Consider the following 27,126-nt stretch of genomic DNA (forward strand, 5'->3'; position numbering starts at 1 on the left):
AACTGCTTAATTTATTTGTGTAGTCTTTGAAGCCACTGAGCCCTCTCTGATTAGCACAGGAAAGGAAGAATTTTGAAGAACAGGTTAGGAATAACGAGAGGAATTTTATAAGTGAGAATTATCTGAAAAAGTATAATTTACTTCCAGTGTACTATTTAATCATCCATTTTTAGTAAAGTAAAATTCAAATAAGGAAGATATGCATAAATAATATTGTATTCACTTTGAACATAATTTATTTACAAATAAATGCATAACATAGAGATTATTTATTTTTTTTACTACTCTCTGGACATAGAAGAATTGCATTGTTCTTATTGTTATTTTAAACAAATGCTAACTCATTTTTTTTTTAATTAATTAATTTATTTATTTTTGGCTGTGTTGGGTCTTCGTTTCTGTGCGAGGGCTTTCTCTAGTTGCGGCAAGCGGGGGCCACTCTTCATCGCGGTGCGCGGGTCACTATCGCGGCCTCTCTTCTTGCGGAGCACAGGCTCCAGACGCGCAGGCTCAGTAGTTGTGGCTCACGGGCCCAGCTGCTCTGCGGCATGTGGGATCTTCCCAGACCAGGGCTCGAACCCGTGTCCCCTGCATTGGCAGGCGGATTCTCAACCACTGCACCACCAGGGAAGCCCGCTAACTCGTTTTTATAACAACTTTATTGAGGTATAATTCACATATCATACAATTCACCCAAAGTGTACAATTCAGTGTTTTTTAGTCTCTTCACAGAGTTGTGCAGTCATCACCACAATCAATTTTAGAACATTTTCATGCCCCCCAAAAGAAACCTCATATGAATTAGCAAATCATTCCCCGTATCCTCCCAACCGTCCTTTCCCCAATCAACCACCATTCAAATCCTTCCCTCCCCTTCCCTCCCCTCTCCTCCCCTCCCCGAGTCCTAACCACTGGACCACCAGGCAATCCCCCCACAGATGTCTTTTATCCAGGCACCAGGTCTAGCTTTTCCCTGAGCAATCTGAAGAAGGCTTAGGGCATCTTCTCTTTCCTGGACAACTTAAATGCATCCATGGGAACTTCCCTGCTGGTCCAGTGGTTAAGAATCCCCCTTCCAATGCAGGGGACTTGGGTTCGATCCCTGGTCGGGCAACTAAGATCCTACATGCTGCAACTAAGACCCGACGCAGCCAAACAAACAAATAAATAAAATTTTAAAAACAAAAATTAAAAAATGTAACATGTATTTAAAAAAAAAAAAAATGCAGGTCTTCCCTGGTGGCGCAGTGGTTAAGAATCCGCCTGCCAATGCAGGGGACACGATTTCAAGCCCTGGTCGGTCCGGGAAGATCCCACATGCTGCGGAGCAACTAAGCCCGTGCACCACAACTACTGAGCCTGCGCTCTAGAGCCCGTGAGCCACAGCTACTGAGCCCATGTGCCACAACTACTGAAGCCCACGTGCCTAGAGCCCAAGCTCCACAACAAGAGAAGCCACCGCAATGGGAAGCCCGCGCCCCACAACGAAGAGTAGCCCCCGCTCGCCGCAACTAGAGAAAGCCGCGTGCAGCAATGAAGACCCAACGCAGCCAAAAGTAAATAAATAAATAAAATAAATTTTTAAAAAAATGCATCCATGGAATCCACTACCTTTTCTTACCGTTCTGAACTTGGCATTGGCAGTCTCTCCCACCCGGCCTCCTGCTCTAGAGTTAGGAACGTGTTTCTTTTTTAAGTAGGACACACCAGAGTTTATGTGCACCTTCATTACTTCCATTCCTTAATTGCCAACAGGCCCATGAAGCTCCAACTTTCGATTTTTATTCCCCCTAACTCTTTGGGTCATCAGAAAATTCTTGTCCTTTTTTTGACAAAGTCATATAAAGTAATCTATATTGGTGAAAAGATGTGATATATGGTATATTCTTAGGCAGCAGACTAAGATAATACCTGTAGCCTGTGCTAGCTGGGGCCTGAGGAGTTACTGATGACCTGGAAGTCTTCTGGGTGGCTGAGAGTTTTCCTGCAAAGAAGAGCCAAACTACAGCAGTCGACTTCTATCCCTATGGATTTGCCTCTTCTGGACATTTCATGTTAAATGGAATCATATAATATGTGCTCCTTTGTGACTGACTTCTGTTGTAGCATGTATCAGTACTTCATTCCTTTTTATGGCCAAATAATATTCCACTGTATGAATATACCATATTTTGTTTATCCATTTATCAGTTGATGGACATTTGGGTTATTCAGCTATTAGGAATAATGCTGCTATGAACATTCATGTACATGTTTTTGTATGCATGAAAATTCATTTTATACCTCTCTTTTTTTTCCCCCAGTGTCTTTCTCGAGAAGCAGGTGGCAACATGAGCATTCAGTTTCTTGGTACCGTGGTAAGTATGAAAGAATTATTATTTTGTATATTCTCTTAATTTACAGAGAGAAAAAGTGATCATCTAGTTATATAACCCATGTGTTTGAACTTGGCTTCATCATGGTTTTGTTTTGCTGTTAAATGAGATGTCTTTGTATAAGAAACGTGTGGGAAAAGATTCCATGATAGAGTAATTTTAGCTATTTCTTATTAGAGACAAAATGGTTTTTAAAAGTATCTGTAGTTTGTTGAGTCTTTTAAGTACTTTTTTCACTGGAGCCTTTCTCCCCATTTTTAATAAAAATAAGAACATATTTTAAAAAGATGCTTTTGAAAATAGTGACCTTGGGAATTCCCTGGTGGTACAGTGGTTAATACTCTGCGCTCTCATTGCCGAGGGCCGGGGTTCCATCCCTGTTCAGGGAACTGAGATCCCACAAGATGCCCGGCATGGCCAAAAAACAAAGAAAATCGTGACCTTGCTGTTCTGTTCTGTTTTTGTTTTGTTTTGTTTTTGCTCAGTTTTCCTTCTAGCTTTTTTTATTAGGTGCTTTCGAGTCCACATTTCTAATGAAATTGAATCATAATTTCAAAATTATTTAACTCTACCCAGTGAAAATAAATTTAATTTATAGTTATTATTTTTACTTATAGGTTTATAATTATCATATTAGCAGTATTAGTTATAATTTTCAAAATAATTTGTTGAAAAGGTACCTTATTGTTTTAATTAGCTTTTCTCTGCTTATTGCTATTATATTTGAATATTTCTCCATGTATTCACTTGCTAGGTATCATTTATAATCTGTAAAATGTCTGTTCATGTCCTTTGGGTACCTTGTTCAGGTTGTAAATTCACACTGGGTATTTCTGTTAGGTCCGTGTGTTGAGAATATCAGAGGACAGACCTGTGGCTTAGATCAAAAGAAGAGTGATTTTGCAGCTATTGAGATGGGAAGGATATTAATGCTAATGTGCATTTACTGCTTGCTTTGTATATGTATAGAGGTGTAGTAAAGTTTACATATTAAAGTATATGTATAGGCACCTGCCCGACGTGATGTAAATTTTAAGTATTGCTCCTGAGGCTTGTGGTTATTCTTGTTTTTCTGATTAATAAGTACTACACATGCTTATTTTTTTAATTAGAAAATTTAAATATTATTTAAATGCATGTCATAAGAAATTGTATTCGTGTTCTCCAAAGAAACAGAACCAACAGGATGTGTGTGTGTATTATATTTTTATATATTACAGAGAGAGAGATTGATTGAGTGATTGATTTTAAACAATTGGTTCACGTGATTGTGGATGCAAGTCCAAAACCTGCAGGGTAGACCAGGGAAGAGTTGCAGTTCAAGTACAAAGTCAGTGTGCTTGAAGGATTCCCTCTTGCTTGGGAGGTCAGTCCTTTTTCTTCAACTGAGTGAATGAGCCCACCCATATTATTAGAGGGTCATCTGCTTTACTCAAAGTCTACTGAATTAAGTGTTAATCTCATCTAAAAAAATACCTTCGTAGAAACATCTAGAATAATGTTTGGCCAAATATTTGAATACTATTGCCTAGCCAAGTTGACACATAAAATTAACCATCACGGAAGTATTCATTTTATTCCCTAGAGGTATTTAAGTTTTTAACAATAGACATATGCTTCCAGAGATAGATTTATACATCTTTTCATGCAAGAATAAATTGTGGATATCTTTCTAAGCCATTACAGAAAGATCCATGTCATTCTTTTTCACAGCTACCTGGAATTATATTACGTGAAGGTTTTTCTGTACCTCTGTGTTCATGCTAGAAGGGGCACTTATACTGTCTCTGCCGCTTGATATCTCTCCTTGGATTCCAGTAGATTTCTCAGGGCTCAGATACTGAAAACTGAGTTCTTGATAGCCACAACCTGCAAAGAAACCAAACCAACATAAAATTTCTCCAGGCAGTTTTTCCTATCTCAGAAAACGGCAGCATAAGCTGAAGCCTTGTCTTTTCCTTGATTCCCCTCTTCTGTCCACCACTCCCACTGCCCCCCATCCTGACCAGAGTCTTGCAGCTGCCAGTCTTCCCACCTCCACCCCTGCTCCCTGCTTTATCATTGATGTAGCAGTTAAAGTGGTCTTTCTAAAATATACATCAACTCAGCCGACCTTGTTGCTCTTCTTCAAACGTGTCGGGCACAGGCCTCAGGGCCTCGTCATTTGCCTCTCTCCTGCCAGGCCTCACTCATGGCCTCATCCAAGCCTAATTACCTCCCAAAGGTGGCACCTCCAAATACCGTCATATTGGGGATTGGAGTTCAACGTATGAATTTGGGGGGGACACAAACATTTAGTTCACAGTATACACTTAGTTGGTAGAGCTACATACCCCAGAACTTTTCCAGGATATCTGTGCCTATTTCAAATAGTAAATTGTCCGGGTTTGTTTTGTTTGCATGTTTTTTGGTGAAGCAGTGAGTTTGTGTATGTCAGATAGTATAAGCTCACAGAGAAGTGGAAGAGATCCAGTATTTTATGCAACCCGACTTCCTTACTTGAACTGTGCTTCACAATAAGGAAGAATATTTTGTTACAACTTGAAGAATGCAGAAGTTACCGTTTTATTCCAAATCTTGTATTGCAATCATTGTTTATATTTAATTTTTTAAAGTTCCATTATCTTTAAAACGCCGTAATATTAAGACAAACATATATCTCAGTAAGACGGAATTTTTTTTTTCTTGTGAAAACAATACCTATTGCCCGAAAGAGAGAATAAGCTTAGACTACTTTGAGCAGATTCTTCATAGCTGTGCTTTTGGCATTTACCCAAGGACTCTTGAGAAACTGTCAAATTATACGCCTTTGAAGCTTAGCCAGAGATCTTAATGAAACCAAATCATGCTGAAGTTCTTAAAGCTAGTTTAAATCTCAAATTGTACATTTTAAATTAAGTTTTTATTGATAATAAATATACTTTATTTCTTATTAGCCTTGAAAGCTTGAGTAACAATATCTGTAGAACAAACATGTTTTACAAAGATTTACCATTAAGAATGGTATTAATATGACCCTTGTTACACTAGCACAATTAGATTTCAAAGTAAGCATTCACGAAGTAACAGCGATTAATGACAACCATCGAAAACAATCTTGAACTCCATCAGTTTAACTCAGGAGGGTAAACTTAATATGATAATTCATCTAGTTGAATTGTATCAGCTTAGCAGGAAAGTATGTAAATATGTGACCCGTACCTAGTTTCTAAACGGATGCTGTGCTGATAGATTTATCAGTTCCATTAAAGAACTTGGGGGAACTTCGGAATTTCAGCAATTGTTCCCTTGGAGGCTGAAAACCCAACCTGATCTCATACTGGGACCATTCTGGTCTGCATATTTCCATAATTTGCCTTTGCTACTAATATGACAGCAAGACACAAATAACTGTTTCTAATAATATCAGATGGAGTTGTGGAGGACAGCATTTTAATGTAGTAAAAGACCTCCCCCTGGGGTTGTTATTGCTACTATAGAACAGCAGCTACACAGTTGCAACTGTAGTCTCTTAATTGATTTGTTTAATTAGCAAGAGCTGAAGCTTGGGCTGAGTCTTGTCATCTGATATCATAGGACCCAAAAATCTGCATCATTCATTTTTATAGATATAGGAACATCATCAAGAAGTTTTACTTTTTCTGAAAACTCACTTATGCATATGGAATTTTAATAGAGTAAACTCCCATTTGTTAAAAATCCAAATAATTGGAAAATGAAAAGAACTAGGTTTGTTATTGTTTTTCTTTACCAGTACTCTTTTGAGAGGTAAATTATGTCATGCGTTTTCAGTTATTATTGTCTTCGAAAAATAAACATCCAGAGAACTTCTTTGGTCTTCTGTACCTTATAAATCCCTCTCTTTACATGTCTGACTCATCTCTAGTCTTCATTTGCCTTTTTCTCCCTTCTCTGTTCCACCCTTTCTCTGTATCACTGGGGTTTCAGGAGGGGCACGATGGCTTATTGGGATTTCTTGCATGCTGGTCCCATGTCCTAGCCTTTGCAGCACCCGGGGGCCTATTTCCCTGTGTGCTTACCCCTTGGCAGGATATCTGACTGAATTAACCCTGGGACTTGCCCCACTTAACCCAAGCTGCACTGGTCCCAATTTCCTTGGATGGGGAAAAGAGAGGGGACTGGGAAGTGTCTAGCATAGAACCCCAGAGCCTTCATCAGACAAGCACTTCCACCCTGTACACACAGGGCTCCATCCCCACTGGGTCAAGCGGTCCTTATTCCTGACCCTCTTCCCCTCCAGCCATAGAAAGCAGGTGGTGACCACAAGCTAGACGTTTTGTGGAGGGTTGAGGAAGTCTCTCTGGGTTTTTTTTAATGCATTTTATAATGCTCAGAAGAAAACAAATCTATAGCATCCCATCCAGCATTTCCCTCCAATATTCAAAATGTCAGCTAAAAATGTGGGTAAAATAAGGTTTTATGAGATGGGCTCTATATGCAGTCTTAATCTTGAACATTGTTTTCGTGGTAACGTATGTTCTGTGTATCCTGTGACCAACTTAAGCATTAACTTTTAGACTATAAGTTTACTTTCTAGCCTTTTGAAATCGGCTAATATAATTTGAAAGTGCAGTTGTTAATATCCCATTGTGTGATGCATTTTGAACACAAATTTAAAAGAAATTGTGGACTGCCTGCTCCGCTACATGCTAGGAAGTGTGACAGATGAATGTGACTTGGCCTCTGTTCTTCAATAGCACACTGGCTGCCGGGAAACGCAGACAAACCAGTATCATGCGTAAGTGCTGAGATGGGTTATGCAGAGGCTAACGTGCCGACAGAGGAAATTATAGATCTCTTAGCTTTACTTTTTCCCTTCTGATACAAAAGCTGTTTGTATCAGTAGATAAAGTATAGACCATAGGGCATAGCTCTTTGAGTAAGAATCTACATTTCATATCCTGTTAGTCATTACATTTTTTAATGAGCATACATAAAGCTTGGCATTTATTGGTAGTCATGGTAGTCGGTCACCTCCCATTGATTGAGCATCTATCATGTGATGACATTGAGTTCTGGCAATCCACAGGAAAAAGACATCTCTGCCAGCAGTGACCCGCTGTCAGCTGAGGATATAGAAATACGAGTGTGATGAGAGTGATAATAGACGTCTGTATGAAGGAGAGGTATTCCGGGGCTTGGAGAAAGGAGATGGGGGAATTGCGAAAAGCTCCCCGGTGAATATGTCCGGCTCATGCTTAGACCCTAAGGATGAATAGAATTTGCAGGCAGGGAAGGGCATTTCAGATAGAAGGGAACAGCATCTGCAGAGTCCCTGAGACAGCATGTTCAGAAACTGCTCTGTGATAATGGTGGAGAAAGCCCAGGGAACAAATGAAGGGTGAGAAGCATGAGGTTGCCCGTGGGTTTAAGGAAGAGCAGGTTGGCTAGTGAGGGTGGCAGGCAGGTGGCAAAGGTCTGTGTGGGAGATGAAACTAGAATGGCAGGAGCTGGGTGTTGCAGGACCATGCTAAGGAGATTAGACTCTACTCTTTAGACTTTGAAAGAAGAGAATCTCAGTATCACCTGAGGTGTATTTTGTTTTGTCTTGATTTTAAAGAGATCTTGAGAGAGTGAGCAAATAAAGAAGAGGTCCATTTGAGAGTCTCCTCTTAAGGACCCAGAGTCTAGTTTTATATATCAGGCAGAATTGAAGATGATACTGAGGTTTCTAGATGTGATAAACGATGCAGATAACTGTGGGAGCAAGAGAGGAGGAAGGGAAGGAAGGATTACACGAGAGGAAAGGTGGAATAGATAATGAATTGGGTTTTGACCATTTTAAGTTTGAAATGCCAGAGGGACCTCTATGATGTAAGGGAAAGACAGGGAAAATGATGAAGGGTGAGCATGTCAGCGGGTACTTTGTGGGCATGAAGAGGTGATATCTGAAGCCTGCAGTAGGTGAAGTCGCCCGAGGGGATGGTGAAAGGACAGGCCCAGAACGGACCCCTGGGCAATGCCCACATCCGGGGGAGGCATCTAGCGTCTCTAATATAATCATTTTAAAATGACATTATCTATTGTCCAAATCATTTCTATTATGTGTGGCTATTGAAACCAATTTAGTGCAACCTCAATCATGATTTCACAGTATCCTAGGGTGTCTCTAATTATTTCATAGTATCTCAAAATCCTGCTGCCGTCTGCCAAAGATCCTCAAACTAAAATTGATTTTAATGAATAACAGAACGCCTTACATTTGTGCGATGCTTTAGGATTTTAGAATTCTTGTTTGATTCCATTCAGTTTCCAAGATAGGCCATATAGCATCTTAGAGGTAGTTGTAAAAATTACACACACAACACTCTTTGAAATGTTGTCAATTTAAAGTATTTGCAGTTACTCAGTTATATGTTCACAAGAAATTTCTGTAAACTACCAGGATGTTAGTGAATTTTGAGGTGAGGGGTTTGGGGGAGGTATACTAAATAAAGCTTGATTTCTTGTGTTTGAATCTTATATCTCCCACTTACCAGCTTTGTGAATTTGAACAAGTTACTTAACCTTTCTGGTCCTCAATTTTCTCATCAGCAAAATATCTACTTTCATGGAATTGGTAATGGTTGAATAAGAAAATGTTGGTAAAATGTTTGAAAATAGTAGGAACTTAGCATACAGTGGCTCAACTATTATTATAGCCCCTGAAAATAAGGAATACACTCTCCCTTTGCAATCATTTTACCTCGCTTTTTTCCTCCTTTTTCTTGCTTGCTTTGGAGACATGCTGTCATCTGAAATTGTAATCTCAACTGAGATCACACTTGGTAGGCAATCTATCAAAATATTCAGAAGGAAAATACTTCTGTTTTATTTGGAAAATCTAATTTTTGTTCATCCTATGATTTCTGACCGCCTCACACAGTTAGCATACCATTTGTCATTGAATGCTAAATATGAAGCACGTATTTAAACCTGCACCTGTGGCAGCAAGATGCTTAAGAACATCTGCTTCCTTGAAGCGTAATGAAGTTCACCAAGAACAGCCTCGGCTTTGGTGTCTTGTGTTTGAAAGGCAGCATACTTTTGATATAGGACCTGTTATGATGGTGCTTATGGGACTTCATAAACCAGCCTCACTTTGAAAGGATTTTAGTTTAGGAAAACCATTTAAGGCCATTGTGGTGTAGTACTACGTATTGCTGATCTTTCATACATAAAATTAATTGATTGTTGTTATTTACCTTATGGTGAGAATGATGTGGAAATGGCAGCTCTTTCTCATGGAAGCCAAGTCAGACAGTGGTTCTCAAACATGAGCATGTGTAAGAATCACCTGGAAAACTTGCTGAAAATGCAAATCCCCGGGTTCCAGTGAAGCTGATTCCCTAGGTTTGAGTAGGGCCTAAGGATCTGCATTTGTAAAAATCAGTTTAAAGTAGCCCAGGACTAGGATTTGGAGTATATTTTCACACTTAATGTAGAATTAGTATCTAGTTTAGGAAATTGATACCAAAAACTACATTGTATTACTGGTCTTATGAGTCGAGCATAGGAACAATGTTGTGGTTGTTTCTTGTTATAGTAAGAGGATAGGACAAGCATTTGATTATTTGAAATAATTGATTATGTGTTCATAATACATATTTTTTAATCAGGTAGGGACATGATAGGACCTAAAGTATAATTAAATCCATAGTATCATCAACTGTATCTTTTAAGTTTACTTATCCACTGCAGTCTTTTAGATTTAGTCCGAATTATTCCAAGCCTTAGACCCACAGGACAGTGACAATTTTTATTTTGGGCCTAGATCAGTGTTTTTCAGTCTTGTCAATAATGACATTCTGAAATGGATAATTTTTTGTTGTGGGAGACTGCTCTGTACACTGTGGAACGTTTAGCAGCCTCCCTGGCTTCTACCCACTAGAGGCCAGAACACCTCCCCAGATATAACAACCACGATTGTCTCCAGACATTGCCAAATGGCCCTGGGAATAGGGAGGGGGCAAAATCATCCCTAGGTGAGAACCACTGGCCTAGACTATATGTCGTAGTTGGGATTTCAGAGTTTTCTTTTCTCATTTCACTAATAAATATAATGTTGTAGAGATGAGCTCTCTAGAACAAATGTGATACTTCTCAGTGGCCTGAAGCTTACGAGGTCTTACATATACGTGCTTATACACCCCGACCTACTCAGATGCCTTACGCAAAGAAAATAACAGTGAACTTTAGCTAGCCTGATGCTTGATTTGACTTAGGAACATGCTTAACTACTGGCTGTGTGGGTTACTTGTTCTTAGTCTTCCTCATATTGGATCATAACTCAGATCTGTTCTGGACAGCCATTCCTGAAAGGTAGGCCAAGTTCTAGTTTGTGTAATTGCATTCTGTTTATTCGGATCCTTTTAACCATTGGAATAGCCGTACTGTTATTGTTCACATGAGACCCTCCCATCCTGAGTCCACAGCGAGAGTGTACAGTTACTACCCGATCGTAGAAGCCACTGCTCTTCCATGGGCTCCACTTTGCCTGTCATCGTCCTGGTGAGATGCATCAGGTAGAGTACGTTTCGTGCATCACCTCACAGCGGCATCGGTGAAGAAGTACTTTTCTGTTCTTTTTCAGCTAACATTTAATTGCCTAGCTCCGTGGTATTCTGTGGCACTTTCCCTGTGCGTGGGAGGTATATGGCAGGACGCCTGGCAAGGCGTGGGAAGTCCAGTAGTCATTAGTAGCTCAGGTGCGTATTCTGAGAGGCAGCTTTCCCAGGCTGGCATATGTTTTGTATGGTGTAAATTCTCAAGATTGTGGGGGACAGCTGAGGTAATGACTAAGGTATCAGTGTTAATTACCTAGGTAATTACCAAGCATCAGGGGACACGTGAAACCGCCCAGTGACCTTGTGTGAAATGGAAGCCCTGCCTAGTTTAAGGGTGGGGAGATAATTCATGTGTAAGTTCTAACAAACAGTCCCCCTTGGAGTCCACTGTGTCCTAGGGCTCAGACCACCCCTCTCCTGTCTCAGCTGTTCGGCAGAGTGGACTTTAAAACAGGGGTGGCCGGGAGACAACGAGCCCCGAGCGCCTGCAGCAAGCCTCCTGCTTTCGGCTGGTCACCTCGTTTGCTTCCCACAGCCGTTGAGATCATCAGCCTGCCCCCCACCTCACGGATGAGGCGATGCCTCGGCTGTGATTTGTCAGAATGGCTCGTACGGTGAGGGCAGCCGTAGTGTCATGCCTGGACCTGGCGGCACACCTTGGCTTCCTCACACCAGCACGTGCGTGGTTGGGATTTAGGTCCTCCCGTGGCCCTTCGCACTTCCGTATGATTCCTGATTACCTGGTGGAGAGCAGCTTGTGCGGAGGTGGGGGGACTAACCCTCCTCTTCTTCTGTGTTTGAACTTAGAGCCCAGCCACCTAACAGCTAGTGTTGAAGGTCTGTGTCCCTCAGCTTCCCCTTGTGAATTACTTTCATATTGTGGCCGAGGGCGGGGGCTTTCTCTTAGAAAAGGTAATCTTTATCCAAGTAATTATTGTAGATATTAAAAATAGATTAAAATGGTAATTTGATATACATTTGATATAAAGCCTTTCCTCTCAATGAGAATGTAAGATGACCTTAGCTGACACTTAAGGTGATTGGGGTGTGGAATACATGTTAACATGTGTCGTGAAAGATTAATTGTTCTAGTTTAAGTATTTAACCTCTGTTTCTCTACCCTCCGCTACTTTATTCAACCAAACTTTGAGTCCTCTTGAAGGATTTTAGGAATAACGCAGGTGGGTTTTGAAATATAATGCCTGGCGATATTTTGCAGCATTGCAAGTCTAAACCAGTGGTTCTCAACCCGCCTGATTCTGCTCCCTGGGGGACCTTTGACAGTGTCTGGAGACATTTTGGTTGTTAGAAGTGGCGGGCTGCTACTGGAATCTAATGGGCAAATTTTGTTAAATTTATCGCGAGCATCACCAACCAAGGAGGCTTCTGAAACATCCTACAATAAATAAGACAGCCCCCTACAAAAGAATTATCTGACTTAAAATGTCAGTAGTGCCAAAGGGTCTTTGTCCAGACAGTAGTTATGGAAGGGCATATAAACATCTGTGACCATCTCCTCAGCCCTTCACAAAGCTCTCTAACACTCTGCAGACTTACCCTTAGCATGCCCCTGGATGAGGAGTCCACAGCTATTCCACCCTGTTTGTTCTGTGTTATCTCATGAAGCCTTACTTTGTAAACTGAAGGAACCGCAGGCGTCTCGATTATACTAGAGGAAGAACTGGGCCCCATGTACATGTATGTCATATATATTGTTTTACTATTTTTTCCTAATATTGATGACTCTCTTTTGTGTGCATTTGTGTCTTCACAAAATTTTGACCAATATATCAATTTTATAAATGAAGTTTTCTCTTAATCAGTGTCTGCAGTTATGATCCAAAGGGCTTTGATACTGGTTTTTTATATTCTCGATTGTACCTACGTTTCTTTTCAAAAAGAACAAAGTTTTTATAGTTCACGCTCGCCCATCAGTAGAGTTTTCTTGTTGGATCATCTTTGTTAATGCCACAGCTACTTAGAGTAAAAGATCAATTAGATATTGTTGTATCAGTTTATCAATTTGTTGAAAATAAACCTATATAAATACATGCTGTGTGATCCACGTGTGCACACAGCGTGTCTGAGCTTTTGACAAAGCCTGTATCTTCCAACTGGCAGCTCTTGTGGTTTGAAGGCCAGGTTGTGAGGAGGTGAGAGTGGTGGCCTCAACCCTCATTGATAACTTCCCTCCACCTCCACTCCGTGCAGTCTGTATCGTGGCCCTCAGTGGGTCTGCTGGCCTGGTCTTCACTTGGCAAGGGGTTCTGAAATGTACCTGCAGGATTTTAATTTATAAAGGTGACTTAGTGCCAACACAGAGAGGTTAATGCTACTGAAAGAATTTATTACTTACATCTCCTAAGAGAAGGGGGTCCCCCATGCCACACAGGGCCACTGGGAAAGCGCCAGGCTGGTCAGGAAGCACAAAAGGAATGAGGGGAAAGCATGGGTGGGAGCCTTTACTGGGGTTTCTGCAGGAAAGGCCAAGTAGGGCAGGGTAAACCGTTTAGGATTGGCTAGTTTGAATAATGTTGGTAGGCTTTGGGCTCTAGGGGTGGTCTCTAGTTGTCTGGTCCCTGGCCTTAGGGTGATTTGGGGCAGGAAACCATGGCTTGGTGTGTGAGTTAGATAAAAGGGGTGGCTGGTTGCCTATGAGAGCGTCACTGTCTTTAGGAGTTAGCTGGCCCTGGGGGGACAGGCTCTCTCAGGCCTGTAAGGCCCCCGAGATATACAGAAAATTTTAAAAAACCATGATTAATACACAGAGAACCTGGTAACAGAATCAAGGGAACTGATGTCCGGTAACTAAACTCATGAAGACTGATGTCTAAACCAGAGTGCGTTTATATTAATTTGAGGTGAGGAAGATTTCTTCCAGTGACCAGATCTTTAAATCTGCCCTCCAGAATGTTGACTGAATGGTGGTACTAGAATAATTAGGAAGCTAGTTAGTCAGAATAATTTTAGAGCTGGTCTGGGTTACATGCTAACAAGAGCGAAGGGAGACTGAGTGTACCTATGCTGTGCTGAAACCTGCAGATCACTTCTAACCTTCATCCAGAACACCCTCTGGGGCCCTCCTCCTTGCCGTCTCCCTTTTCTGTGCCTTGGCGCTACTGTCATCTTCCTGCAGAAAGGACCCGCGCGGTCAGTCAGGCTGCAGCTACCCAAACCCTCATCACGGACCTATACGGTATAGAATGTAGTTCTGCTTCCCTCGGGCTGACGTGCACATCACGTGGATTTAAATTTTGAGTGTCCCCAAAACTCTGTGGTCGTGCACTTTTCATAGGTGGTTGGTATAGCACTTCTGTGTGGAGTTTTACCAGCACGGCTCTCAGAAGTTCCTAAGAATCTTCCATTTCTTTGGTAACACCCTCTGTAGTATATATCCTCAGAAAATTTCTTTCTTTTTTTTTTTTTTTTTTTTTACAGAAAGAGCCCTGAAAGATCTCATTTCTAGCCCCAGTAATGCTTTTAAACTGGTTGTGTGACCTTCCTAAACCTGTTTTCTTTGTTGTAAAATGAAAGGTCGAGGTCGGTGACCTCCAAGGTCTTTCCTGGCACCGTTCCTGCTCTGAGAATGATTACATTTGTCACAATGTGCAGTTGGCTTTGCAGCAGTAGCAGAGCATCACATGTGCAACTTATTATCATTGTCTATCTTTTGATTTTGATTTTTAAAAAATTTCCTTGAGTCTCATGCGGGCAGACATCACTGGCTTATCACATACTGCTATTGTGTCCTGTCACTTGATTTCTGGGGACAGCACATTGTGCTGCTACAGGCTTAGTGCTAATAATCAAGATTGAATGTTCTGCTTACTGTGACTTTTTTGTGGTTTCTGGGGAAAAAAATGCAGATGCTTTTCAATTATTCTAAGGGAATTTTGATTAACCCCCTGGGTAGTGTTCTCTGTACCACCTGCCATGGAGAAGCGAGTTTTATTGAACAGAAGGTATAGAATTGAATTGCTCATATTTGTTTGCTTTCTGGTGCCTATAGTATTTCAAGCTAAAGCATTTTAATAAATATTTAATAAATATCTGTCTAAAATAGGTCAAAACTGTTAGAAACGAAACCTCTTTTGTTCTTCAATTTCAAATGCAAATAAGTTCATTTGACTTCTAAGTGGAATTTCCAAGGTACAGACTCACATTGTTATTTTATATGTGTAAAAAGTAGTTATTTTTGACTGGAATTGTCAACATCCTGCTTGCTACATAATTCTAAATATTTGCCCTTAGGAGCAAATACTTACATTTATTGCAACATTGCTACTTTTGTTGTTGCTTTTGTAGATATTTTGCATGTTTACTATTTTCTTCTCCTGTGTGTCCAATTGTACCTTTTGCCTCTGGCTGGAATATAGGTGCTTGATTTATAGAGAATTTTCAAATGGCTGCCTCTGAAGCCTTTAAAACACACACACACACACACACACACACACACACACACAACGGTTTTATTGAGATATAATTCCCATTCCACACAATTTACCCATTGTTCCAAGAATACAATTCAGTATGTTTTAGTCTATTCACAGAGCTATGCACCCATCACCACAGTCAGTTTAGAGCACTTTCATCACCCCGAAAAGAAGCCCCAAACCCATTAGCAGGCATTCCCCATTTCCTTCAATCCTGTCAACCCCTGGCAGCCACTAATTTACTCTCTGTCTCTGTATATTTACCTGTTATGGACATTTCATATAAACAGAATCATGTACTATGTGGTCTTTTGTGACTGGCTTCTTTCACTTAGCATGTTTTCAAAGATTCATCCATGTTGTAGCATCAGTACTTCATTCATTTTTTTTTGCCAAATAATATTCCATTTTATGGATATACCACAATTTTTCCTTCAGAATGGACATCTGAATTGTTTGTCTTATAAGCTATTATATATCGCATTGGCCAAAAAGTCCGTGACGTCGAAAAACCCGAACGAAATTTTTGGCCAACCCATTATGCTGCTATGAACATTCCTTTATATATGTTTTTGTGTGGATGTATGTTTTCATTTTTCTTGAGTGTATACCTACGAGTGGGATTTCTGGGTCATGTGGCAATGCTGTGTTTCACTTTCTGAGGAGCTGCTAGACTTTTCCAAAGCAGCTACACCATTTTACACTCCCCTCAGCAATGTATGAGTTATTTAATTTCTCCACATCCTTGCCAACATGTGTTACTGTCTTTTTGTGTTTTTTGGAATATAATTGATATATAACATTATACTAGTTTCAGGTGTACAACGTAATGATTCAGTTTTGGTATGTATTGTTAAATGGTCACCATAGTAAGTCTAGTTGGCATCTAATGTCTTTTTGATTCTAACCACCTAGTAGGTATGCGGACAGGACTCATTTTAAAATATTTTCTATGCAGGATTCCTCCTTTTCCCTAGAACTCATGATAAATGCAAAAGTATCCAAAAGTGTGTATTAGTTGTTTTGTTTATTAAAACAAACTTAACCCCTAACAAAACAACAAAGCATATAATTTTAATTATTATATGTTTTCTGTTACATTGCTGACTGTTCTTCAAATAAAATGTTTTTTATATTAAGCAAGCAGTTCCTTTTATTTCCCCTAGGCTTTGTTTTTGTTTTTTTTTAATGGTAGCACATACTGTGCAGGAAGGTCATTACATAAAGAGAGGAAAAAAGAATATCCAGCATCAAAGAGGAAGTTAATGCTGTTGGTATAATTTTTTAATAGGCATCTTGTAACGTTTTGAGATTTAAACCAACTAATAATATTTTTTGCACATTCCTGAGCATTCCCCTCTTGTTGCCTGTGAACTGATGTTTTGCTTTGGAAACTCAGATAGTGAAAATATTTGTCAAACCTTCAAATACCAGTGCTTTAATTCTTTAGTCATTTAGGTATTAATCTTGTTCTGTAGACCACCTACATGTGTTTGTAAGGGCTGTAATAACTGACACTGTATTTAATTAGCACCAATATTGTGTAGAAGGAAAAAACATATTAAGTATCTTTCCAAGTCACTAGTTCGAAATTAGCAGAAGCTTGGAGGAAAAAGTCCTTGTCTATGTTGCACTGTTATTTTGCACTGTTATTTTGCACAGCTGTGGAAATTTGTGATCCATTTCCTCGTTCATTCATTCATTCATTCACTCAACAAGTTTTTGTTGGGTGCTCTTATGTGCCAAACCATGTTCTAGGTACTAGGGAAGTGGACCAATTTCAATAGGACAGAAGTGTGAATCACAAATAGGTATCCAATGGCAACCAGCTGGTGTATACAGTGTAGTAAGTGAATATTGGCATGTCCACAAAAATCACCTTTCGTAGCTCCTCGTAGCGAAACTGGAGGACCCTGAGGTCAGTTCTCAGTGTACCCTGTTGGGGGTGGGGCAGGGAAGTCCCGTAAGGGGGAGTGAAGCCTTTGGATTCTGATGTTGGTCACTTTATTCTCCCTTTTTAAAGTTAAGAGCCATTTTTTCATTCTGTTGTCTTAAGTCTCTTTCCACGAATGTAAAGATCTTGCTTCCTTTCTTAAATTTCATGTTGGCTTCTATATCTGTTACTTCAATTATGTATACCCCTTCTGTTTGTGCACAAAAAGTAATTTACATGTTGATAGTGAGGGAGGTCATACATGTGTAGGGGAAGGGGTATATAGGAAATTCTATCTTTTGCTTAATTTTGCTTAAACCTAAAAAACTGTTCTAAAAGTCTGTTTTTTAAAAGGTAATTTACCGGGCGGTGATTGAGGGCACCTACGTTTTAAAGTCAGGCAGACACTTATTGATTGGCTATTTGATCTTAGTTTTATTGACTCTCTCTAAGACCAGTTTCCTGGTCTGTAAAATAAGAGTAATAATAACAGCATCTCCTTCATTGGCTGTTGTGAGAATTAAATGAGAGAATGCGGGCGAGGCACTTAGTGTAGTTCCTGGCACAAAGTAATCACTCAGTAAATTTAACTAGTATTGTGGAAATATATTTCATAGCCAAGAATAAAGTTTTATTCGCCTTTATGAGACATGATCCTGGGAACTTTCTAGTTGCCACAGCTGTTTCCCAAGGGCAACTAATTTAGATCTACAGCCTGTAACTCACTCAGTGGGACTTGTTTTCTGTTTCTTCATTCTGATATGAACATTTCTATAACACAGTCTTTTTCCCTGAATATCTTGTGCGTGGCTGCCTCAGCTAGTCGACAGCTGGGTAGAGCGGCGGGGTGACGGCGCCCTGCAGCAGACTTGGCGAGAGCGGCGGGTGCTGGTGACGACTGGGGCAGGCCTGCCGCAGGGAAAGGGGGGCCCAGAAGGGACGAGGAGTCAGGGGAGACTCAAGCTTGTTCTCAGGCTGAGGAGAAGGAGCCAGTTGGGAGGAAAAAAAGAGTACAGCGGATGAAGCAGGGTCCCAGTGAAGCGGGGGAGGGACAGGCCAGGAGTCCTGAGTACCCAAGGCGAACAGGAAGAGTGCTACCTCTCTGGCTGGGGGGACGGAGCTGACAGTGGGTGCAGATCTAGGGAAGTTTGTAGGGCGGCAGGCTGTGTAGGGAGCCCAGTGGGCTCTGTTCTCCTTTGTGAAAGTGTTAATCCATTTAGTAATAGTTATTCTATTGCTATAACAAGCTTTTCTATTTTAAAAGACCAGTGTAAGCACAGTGTATTTTACTTTACACTAATTTAGAGTGAAGATTCATACTATTTTTAAAGCTGAGTATACCATAGGTGCTTTTTTAAATTTATTACCTAATGTGTCTAATAATGGAATTAGCAAAAAGGTGACTAAATTACCCAAATTTAACTTTGTACTAACATCGTGCTTGGCTTACTCAACATCCCTGAAGGTCAGCAAGAGATAAATTTGGCCCAGACTGGTCTTTTTCTGCATTCATCACTTAAAAAGGGGGAAAAAAAAAAAAGAAAGAAAGAAAGAACAGGGGAGAACAAGCCATCTTTTACTTTTATAATTTTTAATCCATCATTAAAAGTACAACTTGCTTTATGATCTAAAGAAATACCATCTAAGTCTTTATATTAGGAACAAAAGTGAGCCTTTCAGGAAAAAAAGGAGCAGAGCTTAATCTGCATTAGCCCTTTGATGTATTTCTAGATTTTACAAAGCTTCCCGTTGTTCCCGCCACGTTGAGACAGACCCAGTCACATGTCCAGCAATGCCGATGTCCTTTTCTCCTTAGCACGTGCTGAGCTAGAGACACTGTCCATGAACGGCCAGGGCCGGACCATTGCATCCGGGATGTATTTGCACAGGTGTTGGCCCGATGGGAGTTTCACTTCCCAGTACTCCTTCTCCAGGCAAAGATTCTTTTTTTTTAAAAAATTTCATTTTATATTAGAGTATAGTTGATTAAGGGCAAAGATTCTTAAGTTAATGATTGGTTTGGAAAAATAGACTATATTGCCCTTTTGCTCTTCTTTTGAATATTTCTTTAAGATGCAACTGTTATTAGTATATCTAGGGGGCTTTATTGAGAAGTAGAAAAATGCTAGTTGAAAGAAGTCATATTCATCTATAGTTTTGAAATAGGAAATGCAGTAGATAAGTTTTGCTTTTAAATTTTAAAATATCCTATTGTTTGAATTCTTATTCCTTTTATTTCATCATTTCTTGTAACCTAGTTTTATGTTAGGGTGCTGAACTTTATGTAACAACTTCTTTTGTTTTTGTTTTTGTTTTCTTCTGTGATTTTCTTCCTCATATTTAATCTTTTAAAAATATTTTGATTGGAGTACAGTTGACTTCCAATGTTGTGTTAGTTTCAGGTGTATAGCAAAGTGAATCAGTTATACATATACATATATACACTCTTTTTTTAGATTCTTTTCCCATATAGTCATTACAGAGTATTACTAGTTACCTATTTTATATTTATATAACAACTTCTTGATGAGCTCATCTTCTTACATTGTGATGGTGAGAAGGTGACGGGTTGGTGTATGTTTTTAATGCCCTTTCTATAGATTGACATCATTGCCAGAAGTGGTGCTTGGTGCCAGCTAGTTTCATAGATGGAAGAAAACAATCCAGGTTTCAGTTTCACAAATGGAAAAACAAAATCTAAAAGGAAAAGGAAGCAATTCGTTAGCAGTGGGCCACTGTGCAGAGTAGGATAACCTGCCTTCAAAGATTTTTGTCTTGAACACTGTAATGTAATGTTTAATAAATAGTTTACTTCAAAGGACTTCACTACAAGAAAATAGGCAGCTTTCCTGCTATTCTTGTTTCTGGTTCAGTTTTACTATAAGTAGCTCATATCCGGTCCTCTGTGGTCTCAGGTGGTCATTTGTGTTTATGATCCTAACGCTGAAACTGTAAGAACTGTGGCCCTCTTTTAAGTCAATAGCAAGTACACAGTGGTCTGCAGGAACTGATCGAGGCTCTCCCGAAGCCCTTGACACTTTGACGCATCTTAAGGAAAGTGCTCAGACGCTGTAAGCAGTATGCACGTGATTATGTCCTCCAAAAATAGAAAACTAAATTTACTAAGGAAGGACTAGAAAAACTCATCAAAATGTACGTAAAGTTTTTGATGTATTGTGATCACTCCTGTACTCCCATTCTAAACTTCTAAACACTGTGTTCAATATCCTTGAGATAAAAGCCTGAGGTTACAAAGATCATTGGAGATGTTTGAATTTTTCTTTTTCTTCCTGTAGATATATTTGGCATATGTAGAATTTGAGAGTCCACTATTAATATCAGTTTCTTCCAGATATTACCAGATAGCAGATAGACAGATGGAACTCAAAATAAACTACTGGAACTCAGAAAACACTATTGTTTCTTTTCCCTATAAGTTTTAACCCAGCAGTATTTTGGGTCTGGGTGGAACCTGGCTGAATCCATTTTGAAGAGGCTCCCACAGTGATTCTGGTGAATATCTCTGTAAAATCACTACTGTAAATTCTTGTTGGGTATGATTTTGTTTTGTTTATTTTTTATCGCTCAGTATTGACTCAGTGATAGGACCTAGGGCCATTCTAAGATATATAGACTTGAGACAGTTTCACACTGGCTTACTCCCCCTTCCATTCCTATTCTTGCCTCTTACTCTCTGTCTCTCTGTCTCTCTGTCTCTCTGTCTCTCTCTCTCTCTCTGCTCAAAGCTGAAGAGAATGCATTGCTCTAAGATCTAGCCCTCTAAGCAGAGGGGGGCTAAGGGGTGAATGGGGGTGGGGGGGGAGGAGGGAGAGAGTGGGTGTGTGGGAGGGAGAAACTGCCCCACCCCATTGCGCTCACGCGGTAGTGGCAGGGGTTTATGGATTGGGCCTGTGTTTCTGCATTAGCCACGTTGTTCTTTAAAGCCCTGGCTAGCGGAGCCACCTCTTTCCCTCCCATCCTTTGTATCCTTGAGTCTTTACCCAGAACCAGCTCTCTGGCACCTCTGGTGGGGAGGTGGGGTGCTCTGTCAGTTTCTAGTTGTGGCTCCTGAGCCCCATATTGAACTTGAACACAGATAACCATATGGTAACAACAGTCATTTACAAATCTTCAGGTCCTGGGTTCAAGCGTTCCTAGTTAGTAATCCGTGGGGTCAGTCCTTCAGAGGAGCAGTCCACACCAATGTCCAGCATGAGAGTAACTTGTAATAGGAGTTTGTCCAAGGCAGTTTATACTCCTCTTCAGCCTGACAATCCCAACTCTAGGAATTTATCTTCAGGAATTGTTTTAGGTAGGTTCTTTGGCTTTCAGGAGATTCATTCGTTTCCTAAACTTATTACCAGGGTATGTGTACAGAGACCTTTGGAAAAGGCCAGTCGTCCAGGCCCAAGGGAATGCATTCACTGGTGGTTTTCTCAGATCAAATAATAATACTGTAATCATGAGCGCTGACATATATTGAGCACACCATATATATGAGGCATTTTGGACTGCCTCCTCATTTAATCTTCTCATGAGGTAAATACTGTTAACTATTTGCTTTTGAAATGAAGGACTTGAAACGTACAGATGTTAAGTAGTCTTCCAGGGTCACATAGCCTGTACCGGAAACAGGACTTGGCCTGAGGGCTCTCCGATGGCAAAGCTGGGATCCAGAAGCTCATCAAAAGCAGCTCCTGGAATAGGGACCCAGATGTAGAGAATGGACTTGAGGACACGGGGAGGGGTAAGGGGAAGCTGGGACGAAGTGAGAGAGTGGCATGGACTTATATATACTACCAAATGTAAAACAGATAGCTAGTGGGAAGCAGCCGCATAGCACAGGGAGATCAGCTCGGTGCTTTGTGACCACCTAGAGGGGTGGGACAGGGAGGGTGGGAGGGAGACGCAAGAGGGAGGAGATATGGGGATATATGTATATGTATACCTGATTCACTTTGTTATACAGCAGAAACTGACACAGCATTGTAAAGCAGTTATACTCCAATAAGGATGTTAAAAAAAAAAAGAAAACGCAGCTCCTGAATCTTCTCACTCTGTGCACCACCATTAATGTGACAGTTCCCCCCTCCCCCCAGGTCTGCCTCCAAGAGGTGGCCCCGCTAGCCAGGGCTTTAAAGGACAAAGTGGCTAATGCAGAAACACAGGCCCAATCCATAATCAATAATCCTCTGATTGATACTTCTATAAGAGGCTTTCCCTTCCTCTACTGGCTACAGTTTCTGCCTTTTAACTGAGGACTGCGTATGGCAGATCATCCCCTGTCACAGACTCATCAGCCGTCCTCTAAGTCATACGCTCCCTGGAAACTGCTTCATTCCTGAGAGAGAGACTCTGATTGGCCCATCTCATCTTTTCTCACCTAGATGTTTGGTGGATCACTGGATAATCCAAGGCTTGCTGACTTTTAATCCCATCAGCCAATACCAGGGATGGGAGGTGGGGCTTACGTGATGCTGTGGGCTGCCACCTAGGACGACTCTGATGGGAAAGGTCCCAAGATTGAAGCCCACCATGAGAACTAAGTGGATGAGTTCCCAAAGATATTTGTCCGTGATACTTACATTAGCAAAATCATTACAAACTACCAGACTGTCCATCAACAGGGGTTTGATTAAAGAAATTATGGTATTCCATATGGTAGAATACTAATATGTAGCCATTAATATTATGAGTAGGTCAGTATTAACATGGAAAGATACAATATGAACTAGACTATGACATAGAAAAAAAAGGTTAAAATTATATGTGTTGGATATTTTGTTTTGAAAACCCAAACTTGGAAGATTGAATCCAGGAATATTAAGAGTTGTTCAGTTTGGATAGAATCTTTATCACGCTCTTCTGGGAACGTCTGTTTTTTTAAAAAATAATGAACATATATTGGTTATATGTTCAGCATGTTTGACAAACATTTCAAGGTACAGAAATCCTATGATGAAAAGTAGCTGACATGAAAAATACTGATTCTTGAGGAAGAAAACAATGAAAATAAGACAAAGAGGCTACAAACTACAAATAATTATGTTTACCCATATAATAGAATAAATTAAGGGGGCATAACCGTGTGAACTTGGTTAAAAAGCAGTGTTATTACTAAGGAGGTAAAAGGAAAAAACCACATTTCTTTAATACAGTAACACTCCAGATTTCTGGTATCTGGAAGTATCTCACCATGGATTTTTTTCTTACCGGGAATACCTGGAAAAAACTTGAGAATCACTGGATGAGGTGTCATTTAGTTCATCACTTTATCGACTCTTACCTAGAATTCTAAGAATTTCCATTAGCTGATCGGTCTGTGTGTGTGTGTGTGTGTTTAGGACAATTTTTGCCAAGCAGTGTAAATAGTAGCACTACAAAAAAAGATATTCTATTTCAGATAAATTTGGGAAACGCTACGTTCAGTTAAACAATGTTTTTTACTTCAGGACTTCTCAGTACTAAACTGATAATCAGTTTGAGTCTCCAAAAGGGAATATGGAATGCAGTATTTCTCAAACTTATTTCGGCCACTGAATCCTTTTATTCATTGGGTGTGTATTAGCCCTTTCCTAAAACTAGTTTTGTAGAAAACATAGGAGATGCTGCCTTGGGACCTTTTAAATTAGGAATTGAAGGAAGCAGGATGGCAGAAAGGACTGAGAACAGAAATTATAGCTGAAACTCCAATGACTTGGAGAAAGAGACCCCTCTCCCCACCAAAAAGCCCCCCACAAAACTACAGTATAATCTTATAGGAAGCACAGTAGCAGGATTTATGGGAACTTGTCTCAATTAGAATAAACTATGTTCTCTATATTATATTGATACTTCTATAAGTAGAAATTATATAATACATTGCAGAAAGGTGACCCCACCCAAATGTTTCAAATCTGTAAGTACTTTAAAAATATAATTAGTATTTGAAAAAATACATATGTATATGTATTGGCTTACTAATGATTCTATAGATTTTTTAAAATACTCTTAAGAAATAATAACTCTGATTTAAGGTGTTGAAAATTTTTGCGAGGGATCTTTCTGGGGATTCACAGTGCACATTAGCATTTTTAAGTCGTTGAAAAGTGCTGTAGTAAAGAAACCTGCTTCCCAGATTTTCCCAAATCTGTTTTGCCATGTGTGACTTCCGTATCCCCATCTTTAATTTTTTTCGTATTACCTATTAACAAGCCCTAAAAGTAGTATTCCTTGGAATACCTTTGGGAGGCACTGCTCTGGATGGGAGCAAACTACAGCCCACCACTTGCTTTTGTAAATAAAGTTTTACTGGAACATCGTCACAGCCATTCGTTTATGATTTCTCTGTGGCTGCTTTCACACTGTGGCAGAGCTGAGTAGTTTAGACAGACACAGTATGACATGCAAAGCCTAAAATATTTACTGTCTGTCTGGCCCTTTATAGAAAAAGTGTGTCCATCTCTGCCCTAGATGATTAGTTGTAGGTAGTTGTATGTGCAAATTAATGTTACTCTCTCCGTTTTGTACTCTAGCGTTAAGACATGCAATTAAAAAGCTAATATAGGTATATGTATGTGTGTGCATATTGTATATATTTTAAAATATTGTGAAACATCACGTGTCGAATAACTTTGTTAACCAACAGCCAGACTTGTTCATTATATTTATTGTGCCACAACAAAATGCACCGGACAATCAAGAAGATAATTTTATTCAGGCAATTGCAAGAGGGAGAATGGTTATTAATGAGGAATGTCTCAAAGGCAAGGAAGGGCTTGTGTGGTACAGAGGCAGGTACACAGGAGCATTGCAAGCCTTGTGGGACTCATGAGGAGGAGCGAACCGTGGGTCTTGCGTGACTTCACGTGGGGGAGTGGCTCTTTGCCCTTAGCCGTTTGTCAGATGCCAAGGAGTGGAGGGTTCTGTAACTGTTCTTCTCTTCCGGGAGCACAGGGCTCGGGGAAGATTCAACATTGTCAGTTGTTAACCAAATCAATACATATTATTAAATACCCGCTTATATATAGATTTGGCACTAAAATATGGTTGTTCTCTAAGCTCTTATCCAAGGCCACTTCTGTCACTTTCTGTATTTTGTCTTCCACCACGTCTCTTGCCTGTATCGTAGTCAGTACAGTTTATAAGTCGTTGTTTATTGAAATAGAGATAGCAATTATGAATTAGAGCAAATATATACTTCCAGTTTTTTTTAAAAGGAAAGTGATATCTGTGGAGGAATATATTGGGATTGGTTACATATCAGTTTGCCATTGATATATTTCTGTGATATTACTATCATTTTATCCATCTGTAAAATCTTCATAATAAGCATGATTGCCAGAGGCCTAATTTACTTTTTGAATCAGTCACAGGCAACAGCACAGATCCCTTACAAGACGTTAAGGCAGAATAAGACCCTCACACTTTGAAGGGAGATTAGTGCCTTTTAGAACATGGATAATTTTTTTTTTGAATTTTATTTTTTTATACAGCAGGTTCTTATTAGTTATCCATTTTATACATATTAGTGTATATATGTCAATCCCAGTCTCCCAGTCCCCCCCCGCCCCCGCTGCTTTCCCCCCTTGGTGTAGAACATGTATAGTTTGATAAGTCTGTTTGAATAGCTTAAATGATAAGAGCCGTCATCCGATTACTAGGAACTAGGTTCTTTTCTAAACATTTTAAAGTTTTTTCGAAGTACACTTTACAGACACTAACGTTTACCCTTGTAAGTTACAAGCTACGGATTTTTAGTAAATTTATAGAGTTGTGCAGCTGTCACCACAATCTAGTTTTAGAAGATTTCCATCACCCCCAAAGTTCCTTTCTGCCTGTTTGCAGCCAACCTCTGCTCCCACCGCCAGCCCCAGGCAATCACTATAAACATTTTATATTTATTAACTACTTTACTCCTCGTGGCAATCCTGTAAGATAGGTTACTTACCATCATCTCAGTTATACGGGTGAAGAAAGTGAGGCAGAGAGAGCCCAGGCTGTCAGGAGCCGGGGCCCTCTGAGCCACTGCAGACCTGAGCACTTGCACATCAGAATCACCTGAAGGGCTTGTTAGGACGCAGACAGCCGGGCCCACCCTCCGAATTCCTGGTTCCTTCTGACTGGGGTGAGGCCCCCAAATCTGCACTTCCAACAAGTTCTCGCTGATGCTGCTGGTCAGGGGACCCTACTTTGAGAAGCCCTTGTCTATACAACCTCAAACGTTGTGAGAAATGATCACTCTTGAGATGGGTCTGTTTTGTGTGCTTGGCCCAGACTGCACCAGAGTATTCTTGGCAAGCAAATATCCCTAGTTCTAGGGGAAGGAAACGTATGCTGTGAGAGTAACTTGTAATCATCACCACTAACCACCGTCCGAAAAGTGAGGTTTGCAGTCACCTTTGCAGTGGCATCGCGGCCTGTTTTGTGTGCGTGCACCTTATTTGTCGATCATTTTGTAACTTTTAGTTCGAATGAATTAACATCACGTGACTCTGCTATTTCCATTTCTACCTTTTAAAAAGTAGACAGCTATCACAACAGCAAGAAGCAGACCCAAACTTTGTTCTTATGCCTCTAGTCACAGGCAAAAATGGAAAGGGTAATTTACCCAAATAGAAGAAAAAAAAAAAAAAAAGACTGAAAAGAAAGTACTGACTCACTGCAGACTGCTGCAAAATGTTGCCCTTGGGATAGAGGTTAACTCAATTGTGAAGTAATGGCCACGCTTACCCTCCTCGTAACTCTCCTTAGCCCTGGAGAAGGGTGCCTGCAGTTCAGCAGCTGGCTCAGCCGGAGGCCCGGATTGAAAAAGCGCTCCGTTTGTACAGACTCAGTTG

At 40.3% G+C, this 27,126-nt stretch overlaps 1 protein-coding gene across 2 annotated transcripts in view; it reads left to right on the top strand.

Annotated features, from left to right (window-relative positions):
• Nucleotides 1–27,126, top strand: part of PCCA (propionyl-CoA carboxylase subunit alpha) — a 369,304-nt gene that overhangs the window by 303,066 nt on the left and 39,112 nt on the right. For both annotated transcript variants that reach the window (XM_082366113.1, XM_082366112.1), the window contains one exon: nt 2,304–2,357. In XM_082366113.1, coding sequence (XP_082222239.1) covers nt 2,304–2,357 — 54 coding nt within the window. The remainder of the gene's footprint in view (nt 1–2,303; nt 2,358–27,126) is intronic.

Source organism: Balaenoptera borealis (genome assembly GCF_965194805.1).
Source record: "Balaenoptera borealis genome assembly, chromosome: 18".
NCBI classification, from domain to species: Eukaryota; Metazoa; Chordata; class Mammalia; order Artiodactyla; family Balaenopteridae; genus Balaenoptera; species Balaenoptera borealis.